The following is a 16,478-nucleotide window of genomic DNA, read 5'->3' on the forward strand; positions in this document are numbered from 1 at the left end:
TATTTATTAATGGAACATAATACCAGATCATTTCTGTTTTGTTGGTTGTTTGATCCTTTGTCCCTCGCCCCCTATTTTTTACACATACTTAAAGGGACAGTCTACACCAGAATTTTTATTGTTTGAAAAGATATATAATCCCTTTATTACCCATTCCCCAGTTTTGCATAACCAACAGTTATATAAATACACTTTTTACCTCTGTGATTACCTTGTATCTAAGCATCTGCAAACTGCCCCCTTATTTCAGTTCTTTTGACAGACATCCATTTTAGCCAATCAGAGCTGCCTCACTGGAACTCAACGTGCATGAGCACAGTGTTATCTATATGACAAACGTGAACTAACACCCTCCAGTGGTGAAAAACTGTCAAAATGCCCTGAGAGAAGAGACGGCCTTCAAGGGCTTAGAAATTAGCATATGAGCCTCCTAGGTTTAGCTTTTAACTAAGAATACCAAGAGAACAAGGCAAAATTAGTGATAAAAGTAAACTGGAAAAATGTTTAAATTGACATTCTCTATCTGAATCATGAAAGTTTATTTTGGACTAGACTGTCCCTTTAAGGTATCCTTACATACTTATGAGTAGTGCAAATAGACATTCATTGAATAAGGCATATCATATTTTCTCTGCCACTTCTCTACCTAGTTATTACTTCATTAACCCCTTCGCTACCGTGAATTTAAGAGAAATACCGGTGAAATTTTCAGTATTTTTGCTATCACTCCATTTAAACAGGAATAGAGCTATATATTTTTTGATTTATCAATCAAAACTATATATTTTTTTTTTGTAGAAAACCCAAGGTGTGTGTGTGTGTATATATATATATGTATATCTATATCATTAACTTTCACAAAGTTTGGGTTTCTCAATGAAATTATTTACATACCGCTTGAGCAGTCATAAGACAAATGGTTGTAAAAACTTCTCTGGGATCCGCTTTCTTCAGAAATAGATATACATGGCTTTTTGGTAATTAGAAGACGCTAATTGCAGCTGGCAAGGCTAATTGTATTCTAGTGTAAGGATTACCATCCCACCTGACACCTCCCTGATCCCTCCCAAACAGCTCTTCCAACCGCTCACCCACACTCCTCACCACCATCGTAGATTTTTATTAATTAATATTTATTTATTTTATTTTATGCGATGTAGCATACCCCATTACACTCCCAACTCACTTATCCCTCCCAAACAGCTCTCTAACCGTCACTCTCAATGGTCTCCGCCATCTTAGGTACTGGAAGCTGTCTGGTACTACGCCAACACTGTACGTTGGGCAAAGTACTGTGTGACACCTATGTCCATTTGTTGCAAGGGGTTAAGGTACACTGACAACTGCAAAACATTTCACAACTTCTTTAAATAACTTTAGGTGCATTATAGATTTTATAAGGAACTGTCAGATCACATACCTTATAGTTTGCATACGTAGCTTTTAACACATCATACAATTTAAGATATGATGGAAGATGGTAGAAACTGCCTAAGGATTTGCTTGTTTGGGTGGGACCTGAGGCATCTGTTTGGCGAGACACTTTATGGAGAGAAAAAATAAAAAGGGAAGCATGTTAAGAACAACATATTAAAAACTCAAATCACAATGCATAGAATTGTGTCTTGTACACAGTAATTCCTCCTGAATGAAATGGCTTTGTATTCACATTAGTTATAAGAAAAGACCAGATATTTGTCTACCTCAGTCTATTTTCAGTTCAGCACTCTTTAATAGTTGAAGTAGCAGAAAAGTGAATTAGATTATAAAAGCGTCTGTAATAAAATCATTGAATAAATAATATTTTTCCATCTTCTGTTTTTTTCCCTCTGTTATAGTAATAACTGCTGTCAATTAAAATATAAATTACAGTATGCGCTTCCTATAGATAAATACTCATACTTCCATTTCGTTTCCTTTATTTTTCCTTCTTTGTTTTGGAGAACAAAACTGGGCAACAACTACAGCACACTGCATCTTTTTAAAAAAAAAAAAAAAAAAAAAAAAAGTTTTTTTCATTCTTTATAAGATTCAATAATCAAAACGTTTTACATGCTGTCAATCAATCTCAAGTACACAAAATGGCACAGAAGAACATTTGCTTTAAAAACATAATTTATGTAAGAACTTACCTGATAAATTCATTTCTTTCATATTGGCAAGAGTCCATGAGCAAGTGACGTATGGGATATACAATCCTACCAGGAGGGGAAAAGTTTCCCAAACCTCAAAATGCCTATAAATACACCCCTCACGACACTCACAATTCAGTTTAACGAATAGCCAAGTAGTAGGGTGATAAAGAAAGGAGTAAAAAGCATCAACAAAGGAATTTGGAAATAATTGTGCTTAATACAAAAAAATCATAACCACCATAAAAAAAGGGTGAGCCTCATGGACTCTTGCCAATATGAAAAAAATTAATTTATCAGGTAAGTTCTTACATTAATTATGTTTTCTTTCATGTAATTGGCAAGAGTCCATGAGCTAGTGACGTATGGGATATCAATACCCAAAAAGTGGAACTCCACGCAAGAGTCACTAGAGAGGGAGGGATAAAATAAAACAGCCATTTTTCGCTGAAAAACATAATTTATGTAAGAACTTACCCGATAAATTCATTTCTTTCATATTAGCAAGAGTCCATGAGCTAGTGACGTATGGGATATACATTCCTACCAGGAGGGGCAAAGTTTCCCAAACCTCAAAATGCCTATAAATACACCCCTCACCACACCCACAATTCAGTTTAACGAATAGCCAAGAAGTGGGGTGATAAGAAAGGAGCGAAAGCATCAAAATAAGGAATTGGAATAATTGTGCTTTATACAAAAAAATCATAACCACCACAAAAAAGGGTGGGCCTCATGGACTCTTGCTAATATGAAAGAAATGAATTTATCAGGTAAGTTCTTACATAAATTATGTTTTCTTTCATGTAATTAGCAAGAGTCCATGAGCTAGTGACGTACGGGATAATAAATACCCACGATGTGGAACTTCCACGCAAGAGTCACTAGAGAGGGAGGGATAAAATAAAGACAGCCAATTCCGCTGAAAAATAATAATCCACAACCCAAAACAAAAGTTTTAATCTCAATAATGAAAAAAACTGAAATTATAAGCAGAAGAATAAAACTGAAACAGCTGCTTGAAGTACTTTTCTACCAAAAACTGCTTCAGAAGAAGAGAAAACATCAAAATGGTAGAATTTAGTAAAAGTATGCAAAAAAGACCAAGTTGCTGCTTTGCAAATCTGATCAACAGAAGCTTGATTCCTAAACGCCCAGGAAGTAGAAACTGACCTAGTAGAATGAGCCGTAATTCTTTGAGGCGGGATTTACCCGACTCTACATAAGCATGATGAATCAAAGAGTTTAACCAAGACGCCAAAGAAATGGCGGAGGCCTTCTGACCTTTTCTAGAACCAGAAAAGATAACAAATAGACTAGAAGTCTTTCTAAAATCTTTAGTAGCTTCAACATAATATTTCAAAGCTCTTACTACATCCAAAGAATGTAAAGATCTCTCCTTTGAATTCTTAGGATTAGGACACAATAAAGGAACAACAATTTCTCTACTAATGTTGTTAGAATTCACAACCTTAGGTAAAAATTTAAATGAAGTCCGCAACACCGCCTTATCCTGATGAAAAATCAGAAAAGGAGATTCACAAGAAAGAGCAGATAACTCAGAAACTCTTCTAGCAGAAGAGATGGCCAAAAGGAACAGAACTTTCCAAGAAAGTAATTTAATGTCCAGAGAATGCATAGGTTCAAACGGAGGAGCTTGTAAACCAAATTAAGACTCCAAGGAGGAGAGATTGACTTAATGACAGGTTTGATACGAACCAAAGCCTGTACAAAACAATGAATATCAGGAAGATTAGCAATCTTTCTGTGAAAAAGAACAGAAAGAGCAGAGATTTGTCCTTTCAAGGAACTTGCAGACAAACCTTTATCCAAATCATCCTGAAGAAACTGTAAAATTCTAGGAATTCTAAAAGAATGCCAGGAGAATTTATGAGAAGAACACCAAGAAATGTAAGTCTTCCAGACTCGATAATAAATCTTCCTAGACACAGATTTACGAGCCTTTAACATAGTATTAATTACTGAGTCAGAGAAACCTCTATGACTAAGAATCAAGCATTCAATTTCCATACCTTAAAAATTAATGATTTGAGATCCTGATGGAAAAAAGGGCCTTGAGATAGAAGGTCTGGTCTTAACGGAAGAGTCCAAGGTTGGCAACTGGCCATCCGAATGAGATCCGCATAGCAAAACCTGTGAGGCCATGCTGGAGCCACCAGCAGTACAAACGAACGTTCCATTCGAATTTTGGGAATCCCTTTTGGAAGAAGAACTAGAGGCGGAAAGATATAGGCAGGATGATAATTCCAAGGAAGCGACAACGAGTCCACTGCCTCCGCCTGAGGATCCCTGGATCTGGACAGATACCTGGGAAATTTCTTGTTTAGATGAGAGGCCATCAGATATATTTCTGGAAGTCCCCAGATTTGAACAATCTGAAGAAATACTTCTGGGTGAAGGGACCATTCGCCCGGATGTAACGTCTGGCGACTGAGATAATCTGCTTCCCAATTGTCTACACCTGGGATGTGAACCGCAGAGATTGGACAGGAGCTGGATTCCGCCCATACAAGTATACAAGATACTTCTTTCATAGCCTGAGGACTGTGAGTCCTACCTTGATGATTGACATATGCCACGGTTGTGACATTGTCTGTCTGAAAACAAATAAACTATTCTCTCTTCAGAAGAGGCCAGAACTGAAGAGCTCTGAAAATCGCACGGAGTTCCAAAATGTTGATTGGTAATCTCGTCTCCTGAGATTCCCAAACCCCCTGCGCTGTCAGAGATCCCCATACAGCTCCCCAACCTGACAGACTCGCATCTGTTGAGATCACAGTCCAGGTTGGACGAACAAAAGAAGCCCCTTGGACTAAACGATGGTGATCTATCCACCACGTCAGAGAGTGTCGTACATTGGGATTTAAGGATATTAATTGTGATATCTTTGTATAATCCCTGCACCACTGGTACAGCATACAAAGCTGAAGAGGTCGCATGTGAAAACGAGCAAAGGGGATCGCGTCCGATGCAGCAGTCATGAGACCTAGAAATTCCATGCACAAAGCTACCGAAGGGAATGATTGAGACTGAAGGTTTCGACAGGCTAAAACCAATTTCAGACGTCTCTTTTCTGTTAGAGACAAGGTCATGGACCTGAATCTATTTGAAAATCCAAAAAGGTTACCTTTGTCTGAGGAATCAACGAACTCTTTGATAAATTGATCCTCCAACCATGTCTTTGAAGAAACGACACAAGTTGATTCGTATGAGATTCTGCAGAATGTTAAGACTGAGCAAGTACCAAGATATTGTCCAAATAAGGAAATACTGCAATACCCTGTTCTCTGATTACAGAGAGAAGGGCACCGAGAACCTTTGAAAAGATCCTTGGAGCTGTTGCTAGGCCAAACGGAAGGGCCACAAACTGGTAATGCTTGTCTAGAAAAGAGAATCTCAGAAACTGATAATGAGCTGGATGAATTGGAATATGAAGGTATGCATCCTGTAAATCTATTGTGGACATATAATGCCCTTGCTGAACAAAAGGCAGAATAGTCCTTATAGTTACCATTTTGAATGTTGGTATCCTTACATAACGATTCAATATTTTTAGATCCAGAACTGAATTCTCCTTCTTTGGTACAATGAATAGATTTGAGTAAAACCCTAGACCCTGTTCCAGAACTGGAACTGGCACAATTACCCCAGCCAACTCTAGATCTGAAACACATTTCAGAAACGCCTGAGCCTTCACTGGGTTTATTGGAATGCGAGAGAGAAAAAATCTTCTCGCAGGCGGCCTTACCTTGAAACCTATTCTCTACCCTTGTGAAACAATGTTCTGAATCCAAAGACTGTGAATCGAATTGATCCAAATATCTTTGAAAAATCGTAACCTGCCCCCTACCAGCTGTGCTGGAATAGAGGCCGCACCTTCATGTGGACTTGGGCGCTGGCTTTGACTTTCTAAAAGGCTTGGATTTATTCCAGACTGGAGAAGGTTTCCAAACGGAAACCGTTCCTTTAGAGGAAGGGTCAGGCTTCTGTTCCTTATTCTGACGAAAGAAACGAAAACGATTAGCAGCCCTGTATTTACCTTTAGATTTTTTGTCCTGAGGCAAAAAGGTTCCTTTCCCCCCAGTAACAGTTGAAATAATAGAATCCAACTGAGAACCAAATAATTTATTACCTTGGAAAGAAAGAGAAAGCAAAGTTGACTTAGAAGTCATATCTGCATTCCAAGTTTTAAGCCATAAAGCTCTTCTAGCTAAAATAGCTAAAGACATATACCTGACATCAATTCTAATGATATCAAAGATGGCATCACAAATAAAGTTATTAGCATGTTGAAGAAGTTTAACAATGCTATGAGTATTATGGTCTGACACTTGTTGCGCTAAAGCCTCCAACCAGAAAGTGGAAGCAGCAGCAACATCAGCCAAAGAAATAGCAGGTCTAAGAAGATTACCTGAACATAAATAAGCTCTCCTTAGAAAGGATTCAAGTTTCCTATCTAAAGGATCCTTAAAGGAAGTACTATCCGCCGTAGGAATAGTAGTACGTTTAGCAAGAGTAGAGATAGCCCCATCAACTTTAGGGATTTTGTCCCAAAACTCTAATCTGTCAGATGGCACAGGGTACAATTTTTTAAACCTTTGAGAAGGAGTAAATGAAGTACCCAGATTATTCCATTCCCTAGAATTTACTTCAGAAATAGCATCAGGGACAGGAAAAACCTCTGGAATAACTGTATGAGGTTTGAAAACCAAATTTAAACGCTTAGTAGATTTAGTATCAAGAGGACTAGACTCCTCCATATCTAATGCGATTAACACCTCTTTAAGTAAAGAACGAATAAATTCCATGAACCAGATAGATCCTCATCAGAAACAGACAAGTCAGAATGATGACGGTCACTTAAAAATTCATCTGAAATATGAGAAGTTTTAAAAGACCGTTTACGTTTACTGGAAGGAGGAATAACAGACAGAGCCTTCCTAATAGATTTAGAAACAAATTCTTTTACATTAACAGGAACATCCTGAGCATTAGATGTTGAGGGAACAACAACAGGTAATGGATTATTACTAATGGAAATACTATCTGCATTAGCAAGTTTTTCATGACATTCATCACAAACTACAGCCGGAGGAACAGTTACCACAAGTTTACAACAAATGCACTTAACTTTGGTAGAACCAGCATCAGGCAGCGTCTTTCCAGAAGTAGATTCTGATCCAGGGTCAAGTTGAGACATCTTGCAATATGTAATAGAAAAAACAACATATAAAGCAAAATTATCAAATTCCTTAAATGACAGTTTCAGGAATGGGAAAAAATGCCAATGAACAAGCCTCTAGCAACCAGAAGCAATGAAAAATAAGACTGAAATAATGTGAAAAAAAGGTGGAGACAAGAATGACGCCCACATTTTTTGGCGCCAAAAATGACGCCCACATTATTGGCGCTAACGCCTATATTTTTGGTGCCAAGTATGACGCCAAATCCGGTGACGCCGAAAAAAAAAATAACGGCCACATTTTTGGCGCAAAAAAAGTCAAAAAAATGATGTAACTACGAACAACATCCGGCGTCAATTAGGGTGCCGGAAATGACCAAATTTTTTGCGCCAAAAAAGTCCGCGCCAAAAATGACGCAATAAATTGAAGCATTTTCAGCCCCCGTGAGCCTAACAGCCCACAGGGAAAAAAGTCAATTTGAAACAATTTTTAAGGTAAGAAAAAATAATCATTCATATGCATTATCCCAAATAATGAAACTGACTACCCTGAATCATGGCAAATATAAGTTTAAACACATATATTTAGAACTTTATAAATAAAGTGCCCAACCATAGCTTAAGAGTGTCATAATAAAATAAGACTTACTTACCCCAAGACACTCATCTACATATAGTAGATAGCCAAACCAGTACTGAAATGAGAATCAATAGAGGTAATGGTATATTAGAGTATATCGTCGATCTGAAAAGGGAGGTAGGAGAAGAAATCTCTACGACCGATAACAGAGAACCTATGAAATAGATCCGTAGAAGGAGACCATGGTATTCAAATAGGCAATACTCTCTTCACATCCCGCTGACATTAACTGCACTCTGAGAGGAAAACCGGGCTCCAGCCTGCTGCGAAGCGCATATCAACGAAGAATCTAGCACAAACTTACTTCACCACCTTCACGGGAGGCAAAGTTTGTAAAACTGAATTGTGGGTGTGGTGAGGGGTGTATTTATAAGCATTTTGAGGTTTGGGAAACTTTGCCCCTCCTGGTAGGAATGTATATCCCATACGTCACTAGCTCATGGACTCTTGCTAATTACATGAAAGAAACAATTATTCCACAACCCAAAATATAAGTTTATTCTCATAAATGAAAAGAAAAACTTAAAACATAAGCAGAAGAATCAAACTGAAAAAGCTGCCTTTTCTACCAAATACTGCTTTCGAAGAAGCAAATACATCAAAACGGTAGAATTAAGTAAATGTTGCTGCTTTGCAAATTTGACCAACTGAACTTCATTCTTAAAAGCCCACGAAGAGGAGACTGATCTAGTAGAATGAGCCGTAATTCTCTGAGGCTGGGCTTGACCCGACTCCAAATAAGCTTGATGAATCAAAAGCTTTAACCACGATGCCAAGGAAACGGCAGAAGCCTTCTGACCTTTCCTAGAACCAGAAAAGATAACAAATAGACTAGAAGTCTTCCTGAAATCTTTAGTAGCTTCAACATAATATTTCAAAGCTCTTACCACATCCAAAAAATGTAAGGATCTCTCCAAAGAATTCTTAGGATTAGGGCAACAATTTTTCTATTAATGCTGTTAGAATTTACAACCTTAGGTAAGAATTTAAATGAAGTCCGCAAAACCGCCTTATCCTGATGAAAAATCAGAAAAGGAGATTCACAAGAAGTAGCAGATAATTCAGAAACTCTTCTAGCAGAAGAGATGGCCAAAAGGAACAACACTTTCCAAGAAAGTAGTTTAATGTCCAAAGAATGCATAGGCTCAAATGGAGGAGCCTGTAAAGCCTTCAAAACCAAATTAAGACTCCAAGGAGGAGAGATTGATATAATGACAGGCTTGATACGAACCAAAGCCTGTACAAAACAGTGAATATCAGGAAGCGTAGCAATCTTTCTGTGAAATAAAACAGAAAGAGCTGAGATTTGTCCCTTCAAGGAACTTACAGACAAACCCTTATCCAAAACATCCTGAAGAAACTAAAATTCTAGGAATTCTAAAAGAATGCCAAGAGAATCTATGAGAAGAACACCATCAAATGTAAGTCTTCCAAACTCAATAATAAATCTTTCTTGAAACAGATTTACGAGCCTGTAACAAAGTATTAATCACTGAGACAGAGAAACCTCTATGACTAAGCACTAGGTGTTCAATTTCCATACCTTCAAATTTAATGATTTGAGATCCTGATGGAAAAACGGGCTTTGAGACAGAAGGTCTGGCCTTAATGGAAGTGGCCAAGGTTGGCAACTGGACATCCGAACAAGATCTGCATACCAAAGCCTGTGAGGCCATGCTGGAGCCACCAGCAACACAAATGATTGCTCCATGATGATTTTGGAGATCACTCTTGGAAGAAGAACTAGAGGCGGGAAAAACAAAATTTATGCTTACCTGATAAATTTATTTCTCTTGTGGTGTATCCAGTCCACGGGTTCATACATTACTTGTGGGATATTCTCCTTCCCAACAGGAAGCTGCAAGAGGACACCCACAGCAGAGCTGTCTATATAGCTCCTCCCCTAACTGCCACCCCCAGTCATTCGACCGAAGACAAGCAAGAAAAAAAGGAGAAACTATAGCGTGCAGTGGTGACTGTAGTTTAAAAATAAAAAACACCTGCCTTAAAATGACAGGGCGGGCCGTGGACTGGATACACCACAAGAGAAATAAATTTATCAGGTAAGCATAAATTTTGTTTTCTCTTGTAAAGGTGTATCCAGTCCACGGGTTCATCCATTACTTGTGGGATACCAATACCAAAGCTTTAGGACACGGATGAAGGGAGGGACAAGGCAGGAACTTAAACGGAAGGCACCACTGCCTGTAAGACCTTTCTCCCAAAAATAGCCTCCGAAGAAGCAAAAGTATCAAATTTATAGAATTTTGAAAAGGTATGAAGCGAAGACCAAGTCGCCGCCTTACAAATCTGTTCAACAGAGGCCTCATGTTTAAAAGCCCATGAGGAAGCTACTGCTCTAGTAGAATGAGCTGTAATTCTTTCAGTAGGCTGCTGGCCAGCAGTCTCTTAAGCTAAGCGTATTATACTTCTTAGCAAAAAGAAAGAGAAGTTGCCGAAGCCTTTTGGCCTCTCCTCTGTCCAGAGTAGACAACAAACAAAGCAGATATTTGACGAAAATCCTTCGTAGCTTGTAAATAAAACTTTAAAGCACGAACCACATCAAGATTGTGTAATAGACGTTCCTTCTTTGAAGAAGGATTAGGACATAGTGAAGGAACAACAATCCCCTGATTGATATTCTTATTAGATACCACCTTAGGAAGAAACTCAGGTTTGGTACGTAACACTACCTTATCTGCAGGGAAAATCAGATAAGGGGAATTACATTGTAAAGCAGATAACTCCGAAACTCTTCGAGCCGAGGAGATAGCTACTAAAAACAGAACTTTCCAAGATAAAAGCTTAATATCTACGGAATGCAAAGGTTCAAACGGAACCCCTTGAAGAACCATAAGAACTAAATTTAAACTCCATGGCGGAGCAACAGGTTTAAACACAGGCTTGATTCTAACTAAAGCCTGACAAAACGCCTGAACGTCTGGAACCTCAGCCAGACGTTTATGCAAAAGAATAGACAGAGCAGAAATCTGTCCCTTTAAGGAACTAGCTGACAATCCCTTCTCCAATCCTTCTTGGAGAAAAGATAAAATCCTAGGAATCCTAACCTTACCCCATAAGTAACCCTTGGATTCACACCAGATCTTATGATAGATCTTCCTGGTGACAGGCTTTCGAGCCTGAAATAAGGTATCAATGACCGATTCAGAAAAACCACGCTTTGATAGAATCAAGCGTTCAATCTCCAAGCAGTCAGACGTAGAGAAATTAGATTTGGATGTTTGAAGGGACCTTGAAGTAGAAGGTCCTCCCTTAGCGGCAGTGTCCATGGTGGAAAAGATGACATGTCCACCAGATCTGCATACCAAGTCCTGCGTGGCCACGTAGGGGCTATCAAGATCACAGAAGCTCTCTCCTGCGTGATCTTGGCAATCAGACGAGGGAGCAGAGGAAACGGTGGAAACACAGAAGCCAGGCTTAAGGACCAGGGCGATGCTAGAGCATCTATCAGCGCTGCCTTGGGATCCCTGGACCTGGACCCGTAACAAGGAAGCTTGGCGTTCTGATGAGACGCCATCAGATCCAGTTCTGGTTTGCCCCCATAGTTGAATCAACTGGGCAAATACCTCCGGATGGAGCTCCCACTCCCCCAGATGAAAAGTCTGCCGACTTAGAAAATCCGCATCCCAGTTCTCTACTCCTGGGATATGGATAGCTGAGAGATGGCAAGAGTGAACCTCTGCCCATAGAATTATCTTTGAAACCTCCAACATTGCCAGGGGGCTCCTTGTTCCCCCCTGATGGTTGATATAGGCTACAGTCGTGATGTTGTCCGACTGAAATCTGATGAACCTGACCGCAGCGAGCTGAGGCCAAGCCTGAAGAGCATTGAATATCGCTCTTAGTTCCAGAATGTTTATCGGAAGTAGGGCCTCCTCCTGAGTCCACGAACACTGAGCCTTCAGGGAGTTCCAGACTGCACCCCAGCCCAGAAGGCTGGCATCTGTCGTTACTATAGTCCATTCTGGCCTGCGGAAACTCATTCCCTTGGACAGATGGACCCAAGATAGCCACCAGAGAAGAGAATCCCTGGTCTCTTGATCCAGATTTAGTAGAGGGGACAAATATGTGTAATCCCCATTCCACTGATTGAGCATGCATAGTTGCAGTGGTCTGAGATGTAGGCGGGCAAACGGAACTATGTCCATTGCCGCTACCATTAATCCGATTACCTCCATACACTGAGCCACTGACGGATGGGAAGTGGAATAAAGAGCACGGCAGGAAGTTAGAAGTTTTGACAACCTGACCCCTGTCAGATAAATCTTCATTTTTACTGAGTTTATCAGAGTTCCTAGGAAGGAAACTCTTGTGAGAGGGGAGAGAGAACTCTTTCCTTCGTTCACCTTCCACCCATGAGACCTCAGGAATGCCAGAACAATGTCCGTATGGGACCTGGCGATTTGAAAAGTCGATGCCTGTATCAGGGGCCACTGCTATACCCCGCGGCCTTAGAACCGCCAGAAGGGACCCTAGAACCTTCGTAAAGATTCTTGGTGCCGTGGCTAACCCGAAGGGAAGAGCCACATACTGGTAATGCCTGTCTAGGAAGGCGAACCTGAGAAACTGATGATGATCCCTATGTATCGGAATGTGTAGATAAGCATCCTTTAAATCCACGGTAGTCATATATTGACCCTCCTGGATCATAGGTAGGATGGTTCGAATAGTCTCCATCTTGAAGGATGGGACCCTGAGAAATTTGTTTAGGATCTTGAGATCCAAGATTGGTCTGAAAGTTCCCTCTTTCTTGGGAACTATAAACAGATTTGAATAGAAGCCCTGCCCCTGTTCCTCCTTTGGAACTGGGTGGATCACTCCCATAACTAGTATGTCTTGAACGCAATGTAAGAATGCCTCTCTCTTTATCTGGTTTGCAGATAATTGTGAGAGATGAAATCTCCCCTTTGGAGATGAAGCTTTGAAATCCAGAAGATATCCCTGGGAAACAATCTCCAGAGCCCAGGGATCCTGGACATCTCTTGCTCAAGCCTGGGCGAAGTGAGAAAGTCTGCCCCCCCACTAGATCCGGTCCCAGATCGGGGGCTACTCCTTCATGCTGTCTTAGAGGCAGCAGCAGGCTTTTTGGCCTGTTTCGGTCTCCAGACTGGCTTGGACTGGGCAAAATTTCCCTCTTGTTTTGTAGAAGAGGAAGATGAAGCTGCGCCACTCTTGAAGTTTCGAAAGGAACGAAAATTAGTCTGTTTGGTCCTTAACTTGTTGGACCTATCCTGGGGAAGGGCGTGGCCTTTTCCTCCAGTAATATCAAAAATGATCTCCTTCAGTCCAGGCCCAAATAGGGTCTGTCCTTTGAAGGGGATATTGAGAAGTTTAGACTTTGAAGTGACCAGTATTTAAGCCATAGCGCCCTACGCGCCTGAATGGCAAAACCTGAATTTTTAGCCGTTAGCTTGGTTAAATGAAAAACGGTGTCAGAAATAAATGAATTGGCTAACTTAAGAGCTGTAAGCCTGTCAAGGATATCATCCAACGGGGTTTCTACCTGTAGAGCCTCCTCCAGAGACTCGAACCAGAAAGCTGCTGCAGCAGTGACTGGAGCAATGCATGCAAGAGGCTGGAGAATAAAACCTTGTTGTATAAAGATTTTCTTAAGGAAACCCTCTAATTTTTTATCCATAGGATCTAGGAAAGCACAACTGTCCTCGACAGTAATAGTTGGACGCTAAGTTAGGGTAGAGACTGCTCCCTCCACCTTAGGGACCGTCTGCCACGAGTCCCATGTAGCGGCATCTATATTACTTCCTTAGTAATAATTTCTGAAAACCTCTTAGAGATTGGAAAAACGTCAGTGTAAACAGGCACTGCAAAGTATTTGTCCATTTTACACAATTTCTCTGGGACTACAATGGTGTCACAGTCATCCAGAGTCGCTAAAACCTCCCCGAGCAGCACGTGGAAGTGTTCAAGCTTAAATTTAAATGCTGTCATTTCAGAGTCAGACTGAAGTAACGCCTTCCCTGAATCAGAGAAGTCATCCACAGATAGAAGCTCTCCTGCTTCAACTTCTGCACATTGTGAGGGTATATCAGACATAGCTACTAAAGCGTCAGAGAGCTCTGTATTTGTTCTAGCCCCAGAGCTGTCTCGCTTTCCTTGTAACCCTGGCAGTTTGGACAATACCTCTGTGAGGGTATGATTCATAACTGCTGCCATGTCTTATAAGGTAAAAGCATTGGACGCGCTAGATGTACTTGGCGTCCCTTGAGCGGGAGTTATAGGTTCTGACACGTGGGGAGAGCTAGATGGCATAACCTCCCTTTTGTCAGTCTCAGAAACCTCAGGTGATAAATCTTTAAAAGCCATAATATGGTCTTTATAACTTATAGAAAGGTCAGTGCATTTGGTGCACATTCTAAGAGGGGGTTCCACAATGGCTTCTAAACATAATGAACAAGGAGTTTCCTCTATGTCAGACATGTTTAACAGACTATTAATGAGACCAGCAAGCTTGGAAAACACTCTAATAAATGTGAAAAAAGCAATAATATAAAAACGGTACTGTGCCTTTAAGAGAAAAAACTACCACATAAACTGCAAAACAGTGATATAAAGTAGTAAACTCTACAAAATGTTTACAGTGTGTATAAGGGACTAAAGCAGCATTGCACCCACTTGCAAATGGATGATTAACCCCTCAGGCCCAAAAACGAATTAGAAAAACATTAAAACTGCTAACAAACAGTCAAACACACTGCCACAGCTGTGCTGTGGCTCCTACCTGCCCTTAAAAACCCTCTATAGAGGTCCTATAAGCCAGAGGACTCCTTCAGGGAAGCTGGATGTCTCAGACTGAAAATCAACTGCACATTTAGAGCTTGAAAATAGGCCCCTCCCTACCACGCACTCAAAGTCAGAGGGCCTTAAAAAAGTACTCCTAGGAGTAATCTAACAAGCCATGTGGAAAACTAGGCCCCAAATAAAGATTTATCACCCTCAGAGAAAAAACTTTTTTATTTTTATAAATCATGCAAACGTTTTTATACTAAGTAATATAAGTATTAACATGAATATTACCCTTATTTGCAAGCATGATCCCAGTTGTTGTTAAATCACTGTATCAGGCTTACCTTAAATATACCAGGCACTGTCAGCATTTTCTAGACCTTATCATCTCTCTAGAAAAAAATATACTGAACATACCTCAAAGCAGGCAATCTGCAGACCGTCCCCCCAACTGAAGTTTTCTTTCCATACTCTTCAGTTATGTGTGAGAACAGCAATGGACCTTAGTTACAAACCACTAAGATCATCAAAACCTCCAGGCAGAATTCTTCTTCCAATTTCTGCCTGAGAGTAAAAACAATACAACGCCGGTACCGTTTAAAAATAACAAACTTTTGATTGAAGGTAAAAACTACACTAAGTCACCACATCTCTCTTGATACTTCCTTTCTTGTCGAGAGCTGCAAGAGAATAAATGGGGGTGGCAGTTAGGGGAGGAGCTATATAGACAGCTCTGCTGTGGGTGTCCTCTTGCAGCTTCCTGTTGGGAAGGAGAATATCCCACAAGTAATGGATGAACCCGTGGACTGGATACACCTTTACAAGAGAAATATAAGCAGGTTGATAACACCAAGAAAGCGTCAACGCATCCACTGCTTCCGCCTGAGGATCCATGGACCTGTACAGGTACCTGGGAAGTTTTTTGTTTAGATAAGAGGCCATCAGATCTATTTCTGGAAGACCCCACATCTGAACAACATGAGAAAACACATCGGGATGGAGGGACCACTCCCCCGGATGTAAAGTCTGACGGCTGAGATAATCCGCTTCCCAATTGTCTATAACTGGAATCTGAACCGCAGCAATTAGACAGGAGCTGGATTCCGCCCAAGCAAGTATCTGGGGTACTTCCTTCATAGCTTGGGGATCGTGAGTCCCACCCTGATGATTGACATATGCCACAGTTGTAATATGGTCTGTCTGAAAACAAATGAACGGTTCTCTCTTCAACAGAGGCCAAATCTGAAGAGTCCTGAAAATCGCAAAATTCCAAAATATTGATTGGTAATCTCGCCTCTTGAGATTTCCAAACCCCTTGTGCTGTTAGAGATCCCCAAACAGCTCCCCAACCTGAAAGACTCGCATCTGTTGTGATCACAGTCCAGGTTGGACGAACAAAAGAGGCCCCTAGAACTATACGATGGTGATCTAACCACCAAGTCAGAAAAGGTCGAAGATTGGGATTTAAGGATATTAATTGTGATATCCTTGTATAATCCCAGCACCATTGGTTCAGCATACAAAGCTGGAGAGGTCTCATATGAAAACGAGCAAAGGGGATCACGTCCGATGCTGCAGTCATGAGACCTAAAACTTCCATGCACATAGCTACTGAAGGGAATGACTGAGACTGAAGGTTCCGACAGGCTGAAACCAATTTTAAACATCTCTTGTCTGTTAGAGACAGAGTCATGGACACTGGAAACCTAAAAAGGTGACCCTTGTCTGAGGAATCAAA

General features: G+C 40.5%; 1 protein-coding gene across 1 annotated transcript in view; it reads right to left on the bottom strand.

The window, feature by feature from the left end:
- Positions 1 to 16,478, bottom strand: part of HTT (huntingtin) — a gene marked incomplete in the record, with an annotated part of 1,068,170 nt that overhangs the window by 619,672 nt on the left and 432,020 nt on the right. Inside the window, 1 exon segment of the mRNA XM_053704193.1 lies at positions 1,421 to 1,542. Coding sequence (XP_053560168.1) covers positions 1,421 to 1,542 — 122 coding nt within the window.

This window comes from Bombina bombina, chromosome 2 (assembly GCF_027579735.1).
Source record: "Bombina bombina isolate aBomBom1 chromosome 2, aBomBom1.pri, whole genome shotgun sequence".
NCBI classification, from domain to species: Eukaryota; Metazoa; Chordata; class Amphibia; order Anura; family Bombinatoridae; genus Bombina; species Bombina bombina.